This window comes from Pteropus vampyrus, unplaced genomic scaffold (genome assembly GCF_000151845.1).
Source record: "Pteropus vampyrus isolate Shadow unplaced genomic scaffold, Pvam_2.0 Scaffold394, whole genome shotgun sequence".
NCBI lineage: Eukaryota > Metazoa > Chordata > Mammalia > Chiroptera > Pteropodidae > Pteropus > Pteropus vampyrus.
In genome coordinates, this window is record NW_011889175.1 from 1,743,059 (window position 1) to 1,757,064 (window position 14,006).

The following is a 14,006-nucleotide window of genomic DNA, read 5'->3' on the forward strand; positions in this document are numbered from 1 at the left end:
AAAGGACTGACTCTTGGGCGGGAATCAAATCAAATGACCTGCCAGATTCCTTTCTCCAGAAGATAAGTTAGGAGTAGGGGATCTGAATTCCTGACTCCTGGGGCACAGGAATTGAGGCAGGAAGAGGGCCATGCTGAGTGGAAGGTCAGGAAGTTGATTGTCTTTCTCTGACAGATTCCGGGTCCTTTGTCGGTAGATTGATGTGAAATCTAACTTCCATGAGGTTTCTGGACTGACCTGACTCTGATCCAAAGATACTATGTGTGTGTGTGTGTGTGTGTGCGCATGTGTGTACGCATGTGTGTGTGCATACTGTCTCTCTACAGGATGCTTCCAATGCCAGATCTGTGGATAAGAGAAACTTTAAAGCTTTGATTGGTTGTCAAGACTCTTGGGTCTTGTACTGGGAGAATCTCTTTGTAATCCCACCCATATGGTAGTGAGGGGCATGTTGAGGTAAGCAAATAAGCCAATAACAAATGAACCCTGGGTTAGGGTGCCTCTGGATACTGTTTCTCTATATGGTCTTATGTTATTCCTTTCTTCCAGACACTTTGGAAAGAGAAAGGTGTTGAGTGGGCAAGCAGCAGTGTACAAAGTAAGGTGGATATTGTGGACACAGCAACACATGGGTGTGTATTTTCATGAAGGTCATCTTTTTGGTCTAGTCTCTGCAATAGGGATATGCCTTTGTCTCAGCATCTTCCTAGCCCATCCCACCACCTGCTCATGTTCTTTGCCAGTCTGCGAGTAGCTACAGACCTCTTCACATGTGGCTGGACACTGCAGAAGTCCCCGTTTATGTTTGGGTGGGGATGAGTGGGCAGGGTTACCTGGGTATGGATAGTGAGAAGCCTGTCTGCCTGGCTAGGGCTGGGAACCTGGTGCTGGGATGCTGGTCTTCTCTGAAGGGCAGGTTTGCAGGTTTTTAGGTGGTAAGAACAGAGCAAAAGTTACATCGCAGGGAAAATCTGTGCTGTGGATGAACCTAATGCCAGCCTACTCTGGATGTCAAGCCAGGTACCTCTTTTTGGAATTCGCCATCCTATCATGCCTGAGCTCTCCTGGTGTCTTTTTTGGGAGCAGAAGAGGTCTGTTTAACTCCATTTCCCTGAGTCCTGTGGTGGAAACAGACAGGCTCATGGTATTTAAGTCTGTGTATGAGGCATGTTGTTCCTGCACAAACAGTGTGCAGGGAAATCTGCTTGCCTTGCAAGTCTAAACCAAAGCCTCACCAGCTCCTGCCCTAGATTGACATACTTATATTCTTTGCCAGGCCACAGAAAACACGGGTGTGAAGGAACCATTTGCAATGGAAGCCAGTGAGCTGGAGAGGCCCACGTCCGCGAATCATTTCATTCCTGAGGATGGCCAACCCAGAGAAAAAAATGTCAACGTGCCACCACAGGAGACCACAGAAACTATGCAGCTGAAGAAGGAGATTTCTCTGCTGAATGGGGTCAGCCTAGTGGTGGGCAACATGATCGGTTCAGGAATTTTTGTTTCACCCAAGGGCGTGCTAGTATACACGGCCTCCTATGGGTTGTCACTGGCTGTATGGGCCGTTGGCGGGCTTTTCTCCATTGTGGGTGCCCTTTGCTATGCAGAATTGGGGACCACCATCACCAAATCTGGGGCCAGCTACGCTTATATCCTAGAAGCCTTTGGGGGCTTCATTGCCTTCATCCGCCTGTGGGCCTCTCTGCTAATCGTTGAGCCCACCAGTCAGGCCATCATTGCCATCACCTTTGCCAACTACATCATCCAGCCCTCCTTTCCCAACTGTGATCCCCCGTACCTGGCCTGCCGTCTCATCGCTGCTGCTTGCATATGTAAGTCTGGGGGCTTAGTCGGGGAGTATGTGTGGGGGTGGGGGTTAGTTTAATAATGCTAATGGTACCTTACATTTGAACAGCATATTTTGCTTTTTGTGAGGGAAGAGAGGTGTCATACCTTTTGAAGAAGTAATTTCACCAGAGTCATTTGGTCCTGAGATAAGTAAGGGTAAAAGACGGGGGTGGGAGAAGTTTGAATCTGTTTTTGTGGCTTTTGTTGCCTCATATTCCATCCACTCTTGGCTGTCCCTGAGTTCTGTTCCCCAGTCTGTGTGACAGGATGGTGTGTGTCTTATATTTGTCTTGTCAGGTGTTTTGAATAGAGTCAACATCATTAGTTGTAACTTAACCCAGAAAAAACCTAAATGCTGAGGCCTTTATTCTTTTGCTCTAAAAAAAAAAGTTATTTTGTTTTCCAGCTTTTTATTGTAAACCAGTTTAAAGGTGTCAGTGAGGAAATCGGCTTCTCAAGGTTGTTGGGGTCCCAAGGTGTTATCTCTTAGGTCCACAGGGCCACTCCTTCCTGCCACTATCACTCTCTACAGCTGGTTCTAAGCAGCAGATGTTCTAAACACCAAAATGGCTTTTTCCCACTGATGTTTCAGATTTCTTTACACTGACTTTGCAAACAAGGTCTGCCTGGGGCCAGTTAGAGGAAGGTGGATGGCTTCTACCCCATGTTTGGGTTTCTGAGGGCAGAACCTAAGAGATCCCAGTGGATCCCTCTTTTTTTACTTTTTCTGTCATGAGGTAGTAAGGAGGGATTCTGTGTGAAATCACTGAAAGGAAGAGAAGATTGCTGTGAATTTGCCCAGTCATGTAGAGGTAGTATTTTAGCTGAGAAGTAGCCCAGAATTCTCCGTATTTCTTAGCACTGTGCTGCCAAGGCACTTAATTATACTCTGTTCTTTCCGTATCTCTGCTTGCAAAAGTGTTGGCACTGTATGTAGTTTATCCACAGTGTTAAAAATAGACTGAGAGCACGGTGGAGTTAGCAATAAGGGATTATACAGTACACTGTGGCTCATAACTTTAAGGAATTTGTTAAAAAGAAACGTTAAAGGGCTCCCCTCCACAGATACGCCTGGGAGGAGGGAAGGTCGGTACTCAGACCGATGTAAAACTGATAGGGTTTGGCCAGGGGGACTCTGGTCTGATTGAGCTCTGTAATAAAGGGAATAACTTTCTGATTATAAAATATATTCATTAAGGAGAAAATTAACTTAGCCTCAAATCACCCTTAATTTCCCACCAAGAGATGAGCATTTTTAATAGTTCATTCCTGTCTTCATTTCTTTCTTTCATAGAATTGGCATCATACTTTGCGTATAACTTTATATTCTGCTTTTTAAACTTAAGCTATAATTTATAAACTTAAGGTAAAAACATTCCCTGTTTTTGTGGAATGTTCTTCAAAAGAAACATTTTTTTAAAGTAGCGTGTGTCTCTTTTTTTTCTTAATTAAAAGGTAATTGACTTTACAGACAATTTGAAAAATGCAAAAAAAAAACCAAACCCCAAAACCAAAAAACTAAACTAAAATCACCCCATGATTTTATCTCCTGGAGAACTATTTCTTCTATTTGTGTAAAATACCTTCCAGTATTTTTTTTCTGTGCATATTTATAATTTTTAAAAAGTACCCTTGAGATCATACTCTTTGTGGCTTGTATATGGCTTTTAAAATTTTTCGTTATTTAATCCCTTCATCAAATATTCTTAGAAAACGTGGTTTGGGGACATGTAAGTAGTTCCTGAAAGTGTGGTACAGTGGTTAAGATCACAGGCTCTTGTACCAGACTGGGTTTGTTTCTGGCTTTTCCATCAAGTAGCTGCAGACCTTGGAGGGGTTAGTTGGCTGTTGCCTTTTTTTTCTCACTTGTGAAATGGAAATATTGATTGTACCTATCTGAAGAGATTGTTGTGAGGGATAAATGAATCAGTACATATATAGTACATCTCTGCCTGGCACATACTAAGTGTTCTAGAATGTTATTATAAATAATGCTGTGGGGATCTTTGTACATAAATCATTTTCAGATTGTTGCATATTTTCATAAGATAGAATTATATAAGAGAAACCCCCAAGTCTATAGAAATAAACTGTTTCGAGGTTCTTCATGTGTTACCCAGTTGCTTTCTAGAAGGTTTTGTGAGTTTGTACTCTTTTTTGAGCACCTGAGAGTGCCTGTGCATTGGTCCTGAGATAGCCTTAGGATGAATTCCAAGAATAACCTTTATGATTTCTACTGTTGTTTTTGTGCTTAGGAAGCCCATCCCCACCCCAGGAACACATCTTTTGATTGGAGGAGAGACCTCATCTCCTAGAAGTGCAGTCGTGGTATCTCATAGCTTTTTTCATTCAAATGTACTTTTACCCAGATTTCTCAGAATCTGAATTCCTGCAAGCCCCATGTCCCAGAAGTGTAGCCTTTTCCATAATGCAGGCCTGAGGACAGGAACTTGTCAGAGGTGGGGCCAAAACATAAAACCTTATCCCATCCTAACCAACTAGGCTTTAGGGTTCAGCTTAATTCTCTTCTTGGAACTGAGGGTGTACAATCAGGCTGATGGATCATCCAGCAAAACTATGATGTGCTGGAGAGAGTCTACTTGGGCAGGAGTGGCGATGAGACTGGCCTAGGCTCAAGAAACAAATTGGAAGAAACCAGTTACGTCATAATTAGGGAAATACCGAAGATCTACACTGAATCCAGGGTGAGATTTGGGTAGGATACTCTCTCTCTCTTTTTTTTTTTTTTTAATATGGAAGGCTTCATGAATTTGCGTGTTATCCTTGTGCAGGGGCCATGCTAATCTTTTCTGTATTGTTCCAATTTTAGTATATGTGCTGTTGAAGCGAGTACATTAAATTAGTCTTGAAACTGAGACATGAGAGGAGTCTAGGTTGTTGGTTGGGAGACTGCCTAAAGAAGTTTTAACCATGACAGGCTATACAGTTAATGTTCCATTCTAGAAATAACGGTCCAGGCGGTCTTCATATAAACAACTCTAGGGTAGAGCCGCAAGCTGGTGGCCCATGGGCCAGACTTGGCTCACAGATGTATTGTTGGGCTTACAAAGTGTTCGCAACAATTTTGACTTACCAACATTTGAAAATCAGGACTTACCCTTTCTCTTGAAAAATCAAAATTTCTGGCAACTTTGGACCCAAATTCCTGCCTGACACAATCAGCTGCGTTTGAGTAGTGATCGTTTCCTTTACATGGAGCACATAGTTTCCAGTTCATTGCAGCCCTCCATTCCCTCCTGTTTTATACCCAGACATTCTTGGCATTACTTATTGCTCATTTGTATTACCTTCTTGGTCCCTGAAGACATTGCTGTTTCAGATGCTGGCTTTCTAGCAGCCCTCCACCCCCACTACTAAGTTACTCTGGGCAAGGAGATACAAGCAGCTTTCTTTTGGATTTTAGGCTATCTTAATTACTCATTTTCTTAGAGCAGTGGTTCTCAACTGGAGTTGAACCATTTAGCAAGGTCTGGAGTCATTTTTGGTCATCACAGCTTTTGGGAGGGTGTGCTACTGACATCTAATGGGTAGAGGCCAAGGGTGCTGCTGAACATCCTGGAACACACAGCACAGCCCTGTACAGCAAAGGCTTACCAGCCCCCAAATGTCAGTAGATCTGAGGTTGAGAAACTCGTCCTGAAGGTGCATTCTGCTCATATGCGTTCTGGGGTCTTGGACTCTTGAGGTGGGGCCTCAGGCTGCCGACTGAACTCATTATGCATAGGGGCTCTTATTCACTTATGAGATTGTGAGCAGAAATGGCAGTTATTGAGGTACATAGGTCCCCTCTCTGGCCAGGTGCCCAGCATTGTAAGAGAACGACTGCAGAAGTGTATGTTTCTGGCTTAGATGTTGTCGGTCCATTTTTCTTTGTTGGATCCTGACTGTTATGTAACCTCACACACATCACTGGTGATTATTTGCCATGAAGATTTCAACATGGGAGTCAGTTCAGCACTGACACAGCGGTATCGAAGCAGAGGCCTGCTAACGCCTGAGACTCCATTGCCCCTTAGAGTTTGCTCAGTGAGGCTAGCAGTGAGGAGGAAGAGGAAAGGGAGGAATACTGCCAAGCGTGAGACTGGAGTGAAGAAACACTGGATGGTTTCTGAATAGCTTTCTATTGTCCCTTGCTACCTTGAACTTGGGCCTGGGCAGAGGTCTGAGTAGAAAGGATTCTTCTCTATTTTGGTCAGTCACTGATGTGGACAGATGGCTTTCATGTTCTGACAGTGACAGGCCAAAGGAGAACTGGATCTTGACCACAGTTGCTCAAAGATCCTGTGCTCTAACCCTATATAAAGTTTGAATATTTTGATACTAAGACTAAATGTGTATATTTGTATAATTAAAAACAAGGAGGCTTTTAAAAAAGGCATGTACATTACATATTCATACACATCCTAAGAGGTAGATCCTGATCATGGGATTTCCATTTGGAAGTGTTTTTCTCCCCTGGACTGTTGTAGAACATTTCTCTCTTAATAGACTTGTAGATGATTTTTTTCCCCCGATTTTTTTCATTTCCCACCTTGTAGCTATTTTTTGTTGTTATTAAGGATTACGCGTCTCTGTCTTTGAATGCTTCTTAGCAACACCTGTTTGTGGGAGGAATTGGAAGGGTTCCTGCTCCTCCCTGTTTCCTGTAGGAGGAGAGAGCTGTGACTGTCAGCATGACTGGGACTACAGCTTCAGATCATCAGGCCAGCTCCTCATCAGAGAGTATGAGAGGTGCAAGTCTGTCTGAGGGCGCATGTATTATTACGGATTTGTTTATGTTTTAAACAACTGAAAACCATAAGTAGCATAGCTCAAACATATTGAAATTGATTTCTCTCTCATAATAAAAGGCAGTGCGAGGCTTGTAAGATGACATCATAATTCTTCAGGGGGCCAGGTTCTTTCCTTCTGCCCTACTATTCTGCCATCCTCAGCATGTGACTCTTAGCCGGTGGTTCAAGAGTGTTAATCAGGCTCTAGCTGTCAGGTCTGCATTGTAGACAGGAAGGATAAAGAAAGGTACACCCCATCCTTCAAAGATACTTCCTGAGGTCTTATTCATTTAAAACTTTGCTTACATCTCTGGGGCAAGAACCTAGTTACCTGGCCATACCTGCCTGCAAGAGAGGCTGGGAAATGTAAACTTTATTTTGGCAGCCATGACTCCAGCTACAATTTTTATTACTAAGGAAAAATGGAAGATAACTAGCAGTCTTTGCCACAGAGAGACTTGGGGATTTGTTGTTTCTGCTTTGGGTTTGGGTCTGCTATTTAAGTACTTTCTCAGCAACAAACCCCCAGAGAGCTTTGAAGACCCTCATATGAGTCCCACACTCACTGGTGCAGGCTTTCTAGCAAGGAAATGAGATCAGGAGAAGAGGGAAGGCTTGGATGTTCTCATTGTGGTCGTTGAATCCAGCCCTGCTTTCTTCTGTTTGAGCTCTGATACTCATTGGTGCTAGTTGGGGATGGAAGTCCTGGGGGGCATAGAGGGGTGGGATCAGATGATGAAATTTTGTTTCTGAATTAGAATCTGGAATACTTTCTGATGACTTCTGCTTGGTAGACGGTTTTCAGAGCTCTCTTCACTCTGGCAGGGCTGAGAGTTGGGTAAAACAAGCAAGGCACTTGGGGCCAGCATTTCAGAATGATTTGCCCAGTGGCTCTGACAGTGAGGCCTCCTTAACTTTCATGCCCTAGGCAGCTTACTCAACCCCACCCTACTCCTGACCCTGCTCTCTGACTGCACGTTAATTAAGTATTTTTATTTCTATTGCAGGGTAAATAAGTCAATGTATAAAAGGGTATATAATGGAAAAAGTCTCCTTCCCTCTCCAAGTTTTAGTCTTCCTACCCAGAGGCAACCCATGTGACCAGGCTCTTTTGTACCCTGCCAGCTGGTCTTTCAGAAGGGGCTTTGCAGGGACTTCCATGAGGTGCCACCTTCACTCATTCCTTCAACACTAGGCATTGAATTTCCACCGTGTGCAGAGAGTACCCAGCCACGGGGGAAATTCGTAGCAGGAAAGGAGAAGGAGCAGAAGCAAGGGGGAGTGCCTGTCAGTCAGGCTGAGGGTTCTGCCAGCCTCTCTCCTCCATCTCATGGCCACATCTTGGTGCTACAAACCGGGAGCACAGTGAGCACAGCAAGGACATTGTGAGATAGTTTCTTTTTCTGTGTGTAGATCCATCTTTCTCTCTCTCTTTTTTTGTTCCCTTCTCTCTGTCTCCGCCCCCTTGTCTCTGTCTCTCCTGTCTTCTGTGTATTTCTGTGTCTTTCTGTCAGTAATTTTCTCACAAGCTGTATACCTTCTCACTTCTTTTTTTCTGTAGTACTGCTTCCTTCCTCTGCTTTCCTGTTTTCGTTCCTCTGTTACAGAGGTTTGCATGTGACTTTGACTCGCTGTGGCCCTTACTCTGCTGCTGTTAGATACATTCAGTCTCTCATTACTCACACTCCATGTTCCTGGCAGGGACGGTCGAATAGGCTCAGCTTGGGTCCAGTGTCTGGCTTGATCAACCATGATAGAAGAGGGGGAGCAATTCCCAAGAAGGGGCCCGGCAGGTAGGCAGGCACCTCAAAATATGCTTACTGTGTTGCACAGGGGTCTGTGGATTACTGGTGGCTATTAACTAGGTAATCCTTGTGTTAGCCGACCTAGGCTTAGTTAGCCCCACATAGCAAACTGATTAGTAAGGTAGGTCTCTGGGAAAATCTGTCAGCAGCATGCATTCCTTTGGTCTTCTCCTCTTTGCCTTGGCCATTGCCTCCACCCTCCAGCCCCCACCTCATATGACTGAGTAGTAAGTGCCTATGGCATTTGCCAGAGTACTGAGTGAAAGCTCTTAAAGTATTTTTGGTGCTGTTCAGCCCTCCATGTTTATTTCCACAGGCTGGCCCTAGGCTTTCTTCTCCACTTGTGTTGGGGGAATGTCTAACTTTCTGACAATTGACTTGCTCCAGGGAATTTGTGGTTAAGTGAGAGTCATCACCATCTTGATTCTCGCTAGGGTTCATTAGTTCCCCTTTTTGCTTGGCAATAAGCTTAAAACAATATGCTTTGTTTCCCCCTAATAATTTGTGATCCCCTTGGGGAAGCACCACCCCAGTGTCTGAGGGAGAAACCTCATGAGACAGATGTCCATATGACCGTAGCATGAGATACTCAGCTGTGCTGTGAAGGAGGAATGCCATAGGGTTAAGGTGGGAGAGAGCTCAGTGAGCCAGCTGGCTAGTCTGTTTGGGGAAGGTTTTACAGAGGAAGTGGAGTAGAGGGAGACCTTGAAAGTAGGAGTTGCTGTTGGCTATGGCAGGAGGAGGAAGGGAGGACATCTCTCTTCTGTGTATAACTGGGGCCAGTAGAATAGAGTACAAAATGGGTAGGAGTGAGTGAGTAGAAGTGGTCTGGAGGATAAGTCCAAAATATTTCATAGTAACTTTTGAGGTTCACGTAAAAGTTCTATTTTTGGAGGATGGGGCAGTAATTAGAGATGCCACTGTGGAGCCCCTTGTGTATTGTTCATGTACCTTCCCTGTGGATCAGGTCAGTTCAGCAGGGGTAAGATATCGAGATCTTCAACACAGGCCTCAGATATCACCGAGGTGTATGGGGAACTGGGCCATAAAGCCAGCAGAGCTGGCAGGGTCCCCGGGAACGCCCAGCTGAGCTTCTCTGTGGACCTCGCTGAGAACTGTGGGATTTGGATAGAAAGAAGGTGGGGGAGATCAGTGGGGTCCATGTGAACTTAGGAATGGTAGTTAGCCTCTCAGCCTCAGTTTTATCATCTATAAAATGGGAGTTGGAATGCATGTTGGGTTCTGAGAATTAATTGAGAAAATGTATATGAAATTGTCGGGCACATGACAGGCTTTTTTTTTTTTTTTTTTTACATGTATATGCAAAACATTGTTTTTCTAATTCCCAAGTGACCTGCCACCTAAATTCAAATTCACCTCATTTATTATGGGCCTCTCTTGGCCGTGGAGAGATCTTATGCTTTGGGAGTCTGAGTGGGTGAAGGCCACCATTCCTGGGCCTGAGGGAATGCGCGCCTGTGTATCTTTACTTGTCAACAGTGACGGGATTCATGGGAGCTCCCAGCTGGGGCGCATGGGGGATGTCCTTCCATTTGCCTATTCTGGTTCTGACAAGTTCATTGGCCCCTTTGCCTGAGGCAGATAGGGCAGAGGTGATGCACTCTATGAAGAAAGATTGGGCCTCTGTGCCCTCAGCTCAAACCTGCCAGTGACTTTATGGTTTTTCTTCTAGGTCTGCTGACATTTGTGAATTGTGCCTATGTCAAGTGGGGCACACGTGTGCAGGATATATTCACTTATGCCAAGGTCCTAGCGCTCATTGCCATCATTGTTATGGGCATTGTTAAACTGTGCCAGGGTAAGAAGGGCCCGAGGTGGGAAAGGGGGTGCATGACTCCAGGAGTTCCCTGGGTTCCCTGAGGAGGACGTGGGGACTGTTAGCTTTAATGCTCAGCTCTTTCTACATACATGCAAGGCCGTGTCACTGAGAGCAAGAGATCTTGTTCCTGGGCCTCTTGGGCCAGGCTGGCTTGGTCAGATGGACAGGAGCCAGCCTTTCCCTTGTAGAGGCTAGGAGCATTGCAAGAAGCCAGCCAAGGGCCTAGGAACTTTTGAAACTTGGGTCATAATTGGCTCATACAAGTAATCAACAGGGATAGAGCGAGCCCTGCTCTGGCTCCTGGTTTTTGGTCTGTGATTACTAGACAGTGAGTAGGATGACTTGACCCTTCTTGAGGGTGGTGGGATGGTGTGTGTGTTGGGGGCATATCAGGTGTGGAAATGAGTGGTTATTTCATAGCCTTTACTTTTCATCTGGACTTGCTCTTATTCAGCATTCCTTCCAAAGTCAGCTCGCAGCAAAATATTAAAATATTGTGAAGTTGGCACTGACTTTTCTGCAGGTTGGCTATAGAAGGCTTTTTTATTCCTGGATCAGAGCAAATTACCAGTGAGGATAACAGGCCTCCCAAGATCTCCTGAGTCCTTAGAAAAGACCTGAGGTGTCCTTGACCAAGAATGTTTCAGTCATTTAAGAACCAATTCTCTAGATCATGTCTCTAAACTTGGTTGTGTTTGCAATCACCTAAGGTTCTGAGATCTCCATCTCAGACCTATTGCATTAAGCTCTGAGTTGGAGTTGAAAAAGGCATGTTTTTAAGAAGTGCCCTTGGTGATTCTTAGGCAACTTGTCTAGCACCTTTGTACACATGTACCAAGTTAGTACAGCCGGCCATCTGGATGTCCCTGGAGTCTCAGAAGCATTTTAGGATCATATTGGGTGGTTGGGTAATCCTCTCCCCAAGATCTGTGCCTTAGGGAACCACTGCTGTGTGTGATGACTGACAGCCCTGGGGCGTGGACATTTCTATTTTCCCTTCTGTGCTGCACACCCAGCCCTTTTTGCCACATCGAAGGGTGGGTCTAATCTCTGCAGAAGGTGACAACAGGCTCCCTTAGAAGTCTAGGTCTTGTTAAAAACCTGCAGTGTGTCCATAAGGTCTCTCTCCTGGGCAGCTGGGTGCTGCTTCCTCGGCTTTTAAGCCTGTAGCCTCTGGAGGCCTCCAAGGAGAATAAGTGCCTAGGCTGGCTCTTCAGGAGTGGAGGTGACCCAGATCTACCCCGGGCCCAGTGGGAAATAAGACCTCAGTTTCTAAATAGCCTGCGATTTCCTGCCCCACTCAAACGTAGACACTGCAAGTAGAGCAAAAGCATTCTCTCCATGAGACTGAGAAACCCATTTGACCAAATTGTGCAGTGGTCTGGGCTGAGAGAGGTAGGTCCACAGGAAGGTCTAATTGGTAGTAGAAAACCGACTCTTTTATGATAGACAGGGTTCTTTTTAAAAATAGGAAGAACTATGGCCTGCTGTGAGGTCTCTTGCAGAAAATGGAAATTCATTAAGGCTTTGGAAAAGGTGTCACATCAGACGGCAGCCAGGAATGCCTTTGTTTTTCCGAGATTGTCTAGTTTTACTGAAGGAATATGAACTTTCCTGAGGGAGTGGGGTGGTGGTTGTGTGCAGGGAGTGGTGGTTACCATTCTTTTGGTGTTAAATTATGTTTTTTTTTTCCCCCTTCCCTCTTGCTTTTCTCTTCTTTTCTTCACCCTCCTCCTTTCTCCTTTTGTTCCATCTTCCTTTCCTGATACGTCCCCTCCCCATCCTTCCCTTCTCTTTACACCTTCTTTTTCACTTTCCTCCTCCTTTCTTTTTTCTTCCTGAACCCCCACCAACCTTTGCCCCTGCAGGATACTCTGAGCACTTTCAGGATGCCTTTGAGGGTTCCACCTGGGATTCGGGAAACCTCTCTCTTGCTCTCTACTCTGCCCTCTTCTCTTACTCAGGTTGGGACACCCTTAATTTTGTAACAGAAGAAATCAAAAACCCAGAAAGGTAAAGGCGGGCTCACTCTCTCATTCCCCAGTGTGGCTGGAACTCCTGCTGGTAGAGGGCGTGCTTGCTCTCTTGCTTCCCCTTGTCCCTCTGTCTCTCATCCCTCCCTACTCCTCTAGCTCAGAGGGATGAGGGGTTAGGACAGGAAGGAGTAAAGGTGGGAATGCCCCTGACTCCCAGCCCTCATGTTCACATTGGAGGACCCCAGGGTCCTTCCCCGAGGAGTGGGCTACAGCAGACCCAGCTGGGCTGAGGTGGCAGGCCCTTGTGCTCTGGTCCTGACACTGAGGCCTGGGGAGCCAGAAGTTTATTCTGGGCAACCAGGTCCCTAGCCTGGCCTCTAGTCCTTAGAGGACACTGCTCCTTCAGTGGGACCCATTGGTCCTATTGTGGGTGGTGTCAAATATTGATCATGAGCTATCTTCACAGAGAACGGTCTGTCTGGCTGTCTATCTGTCTCTTTCTCTGTCTCTCTCTCTCTCTGTCTCTCTCTCTCTCTGTCTCTCTCTCTCTCACACACACACATGCGCGCACACACACACATTCTCTCTCTCTCTCTCTCTCTCTCTCTCGTCTCTATCTCAAAAGAGCCCAGGGGTTTGGGATACAGACTCACTCTCGGCCACATGGGAAAGAGGTGCTTTAAAGACCCAGAGGCCAGGGAACTGTTTAATGTCAGAAAAATCCCTTGGTGAACTTTGACCCCAAGGAGAGGTTGGTTCTAGATAGTCCTGTCTCACTTGTCCTGACAGAAATCTGCCCCTGGCCATTGGGATTTCTATGCCAATTGTGACGCTCATCTACCTTCTGACCAATGTGGCCTATTACACAGTGCTGAGCATTTCAGATATCCTTGGCAGTGATGCCGTGGCTGTGGTGAGTTTTTTGGGAATCCCTATTTGCTTGTCATCTTATGATACTGAATGGTTCAATCTCTCTGCAGCCGCTCCAGCTCCGCAGGGCAAGGTGGCAGGTCTAGGCCAGAGGGTGGGCTGCTCAGTGGCAACTGTGTTTGTCCCGACAGCCCAGATGCAGGAAACTTAGGAAACCCTGTTTTATGCTGAGTGCCCTTTCTGCGCTCTGCCCCCAGACATTTGCTGACCAGACATTCGGCATGTTCCGCTGGACCATTCCTATTGCCGTTGCCCTGTCCTGCTTTGGGGGCCTCAACGCATCTATCTTTGCTTCATCAAGGTACTGTATCTCTGCTTCACCCATAACAGACTCCATTATTTAATTCTCTAAGGCTTTGAGTGAGCCCATAAGAGCTCTTCTTTTTCCTTCTTCCTCTCTTGGAAATAGAAGGCGTGTGCATGTGTGTGGGTGTGTGTGCGTATGTTTGTACACATCTGTATGCACGTATGTGCCTGCCTTAATGCAAATGTTTATGTGCTGGTAGCTCATGTTTCCGTCTGAAGTGAGGACAGATTGGTAGGAGAGGAGGAGGTGGAAAGGAGGAGGACGGCAGTAGCTTGGCGTAGGGACCCTGTCAGGCACCAGCCTATAGGCTCCTTGTGGGTTATGGCACAACCCCAGGGTTTATTCCTTCAGTAAATGATTACTGAGCACTTGATGGGTACCAGGCACTGGTACAGAATGACTCTGCCCCTCACTTCACAGAAAATTCCGAAGCCGACAGGTAGGCTCCTGCTCTTCTCTTTGTGCAGAGACTTATCTATAAGAGCACTGTCCTTCCTGTGGTTTCAG

At 45.8% G+C, this 14,006-nt stretch overlaps 1 protein-coding gene and 1 non-coding gene across 10 annotated transcripts in view; one reads left to right on the forward strand and one right to left on the reverse strand.

Annotated features, from left to right (window-relative positions):
- Positions 1–14,006, forward strand: part of SLC7A6 (solute carrier family 7 member 6) — a 31,750-nt gene that overhangs the window by 7,593 nt on the left and 10,151 nt on the right. For 5 of the 9 annotated variants that reach the window (XR_897111.2, XM_011380536.2, XM_011380539.2 and 2 more), the window contains 7 exons: positions 327–456; positions 550–632; positions 1,277–1,832; positions 10,140–10,265; positions 12,155–12,299; positions 13,052–13,175; positions 13,390–13,493. Coding sequence is in view for 8 of the 9 variants with exons in the window: in XM_011380536.2 (XP_011378838.1) it covers positions 1,313–1,832; positions 10,140–10,265; positions 12,155–12,299; positions 13,052–13,175; positions 13,390–13,493 (1,019 nt within the window). In the remaining variant the exon portion in view is untranslated. The remainder of the gene's footprint in view (positions 1–326; positions 457–549; positions 633–1,276; positions 1,833–10,139; positions 10,266–12,154; positions 12,300–13,051; positions 13,176–13,389; positions 13,494–14,006) is intronic. The other 4 variants (XM_011380540.2, XM_011380537.2, XM_011380542.2 and 1 more) reach the window with 2 other exon arrangements.
- On the reverse strand, positions 4,596–4,702 carry LOC111731761. The gene has a single exon (XR_002777307.1). It is a non-coding gene; the product is annotated as a U6 spliceosomal RNA (small nuclear RNA).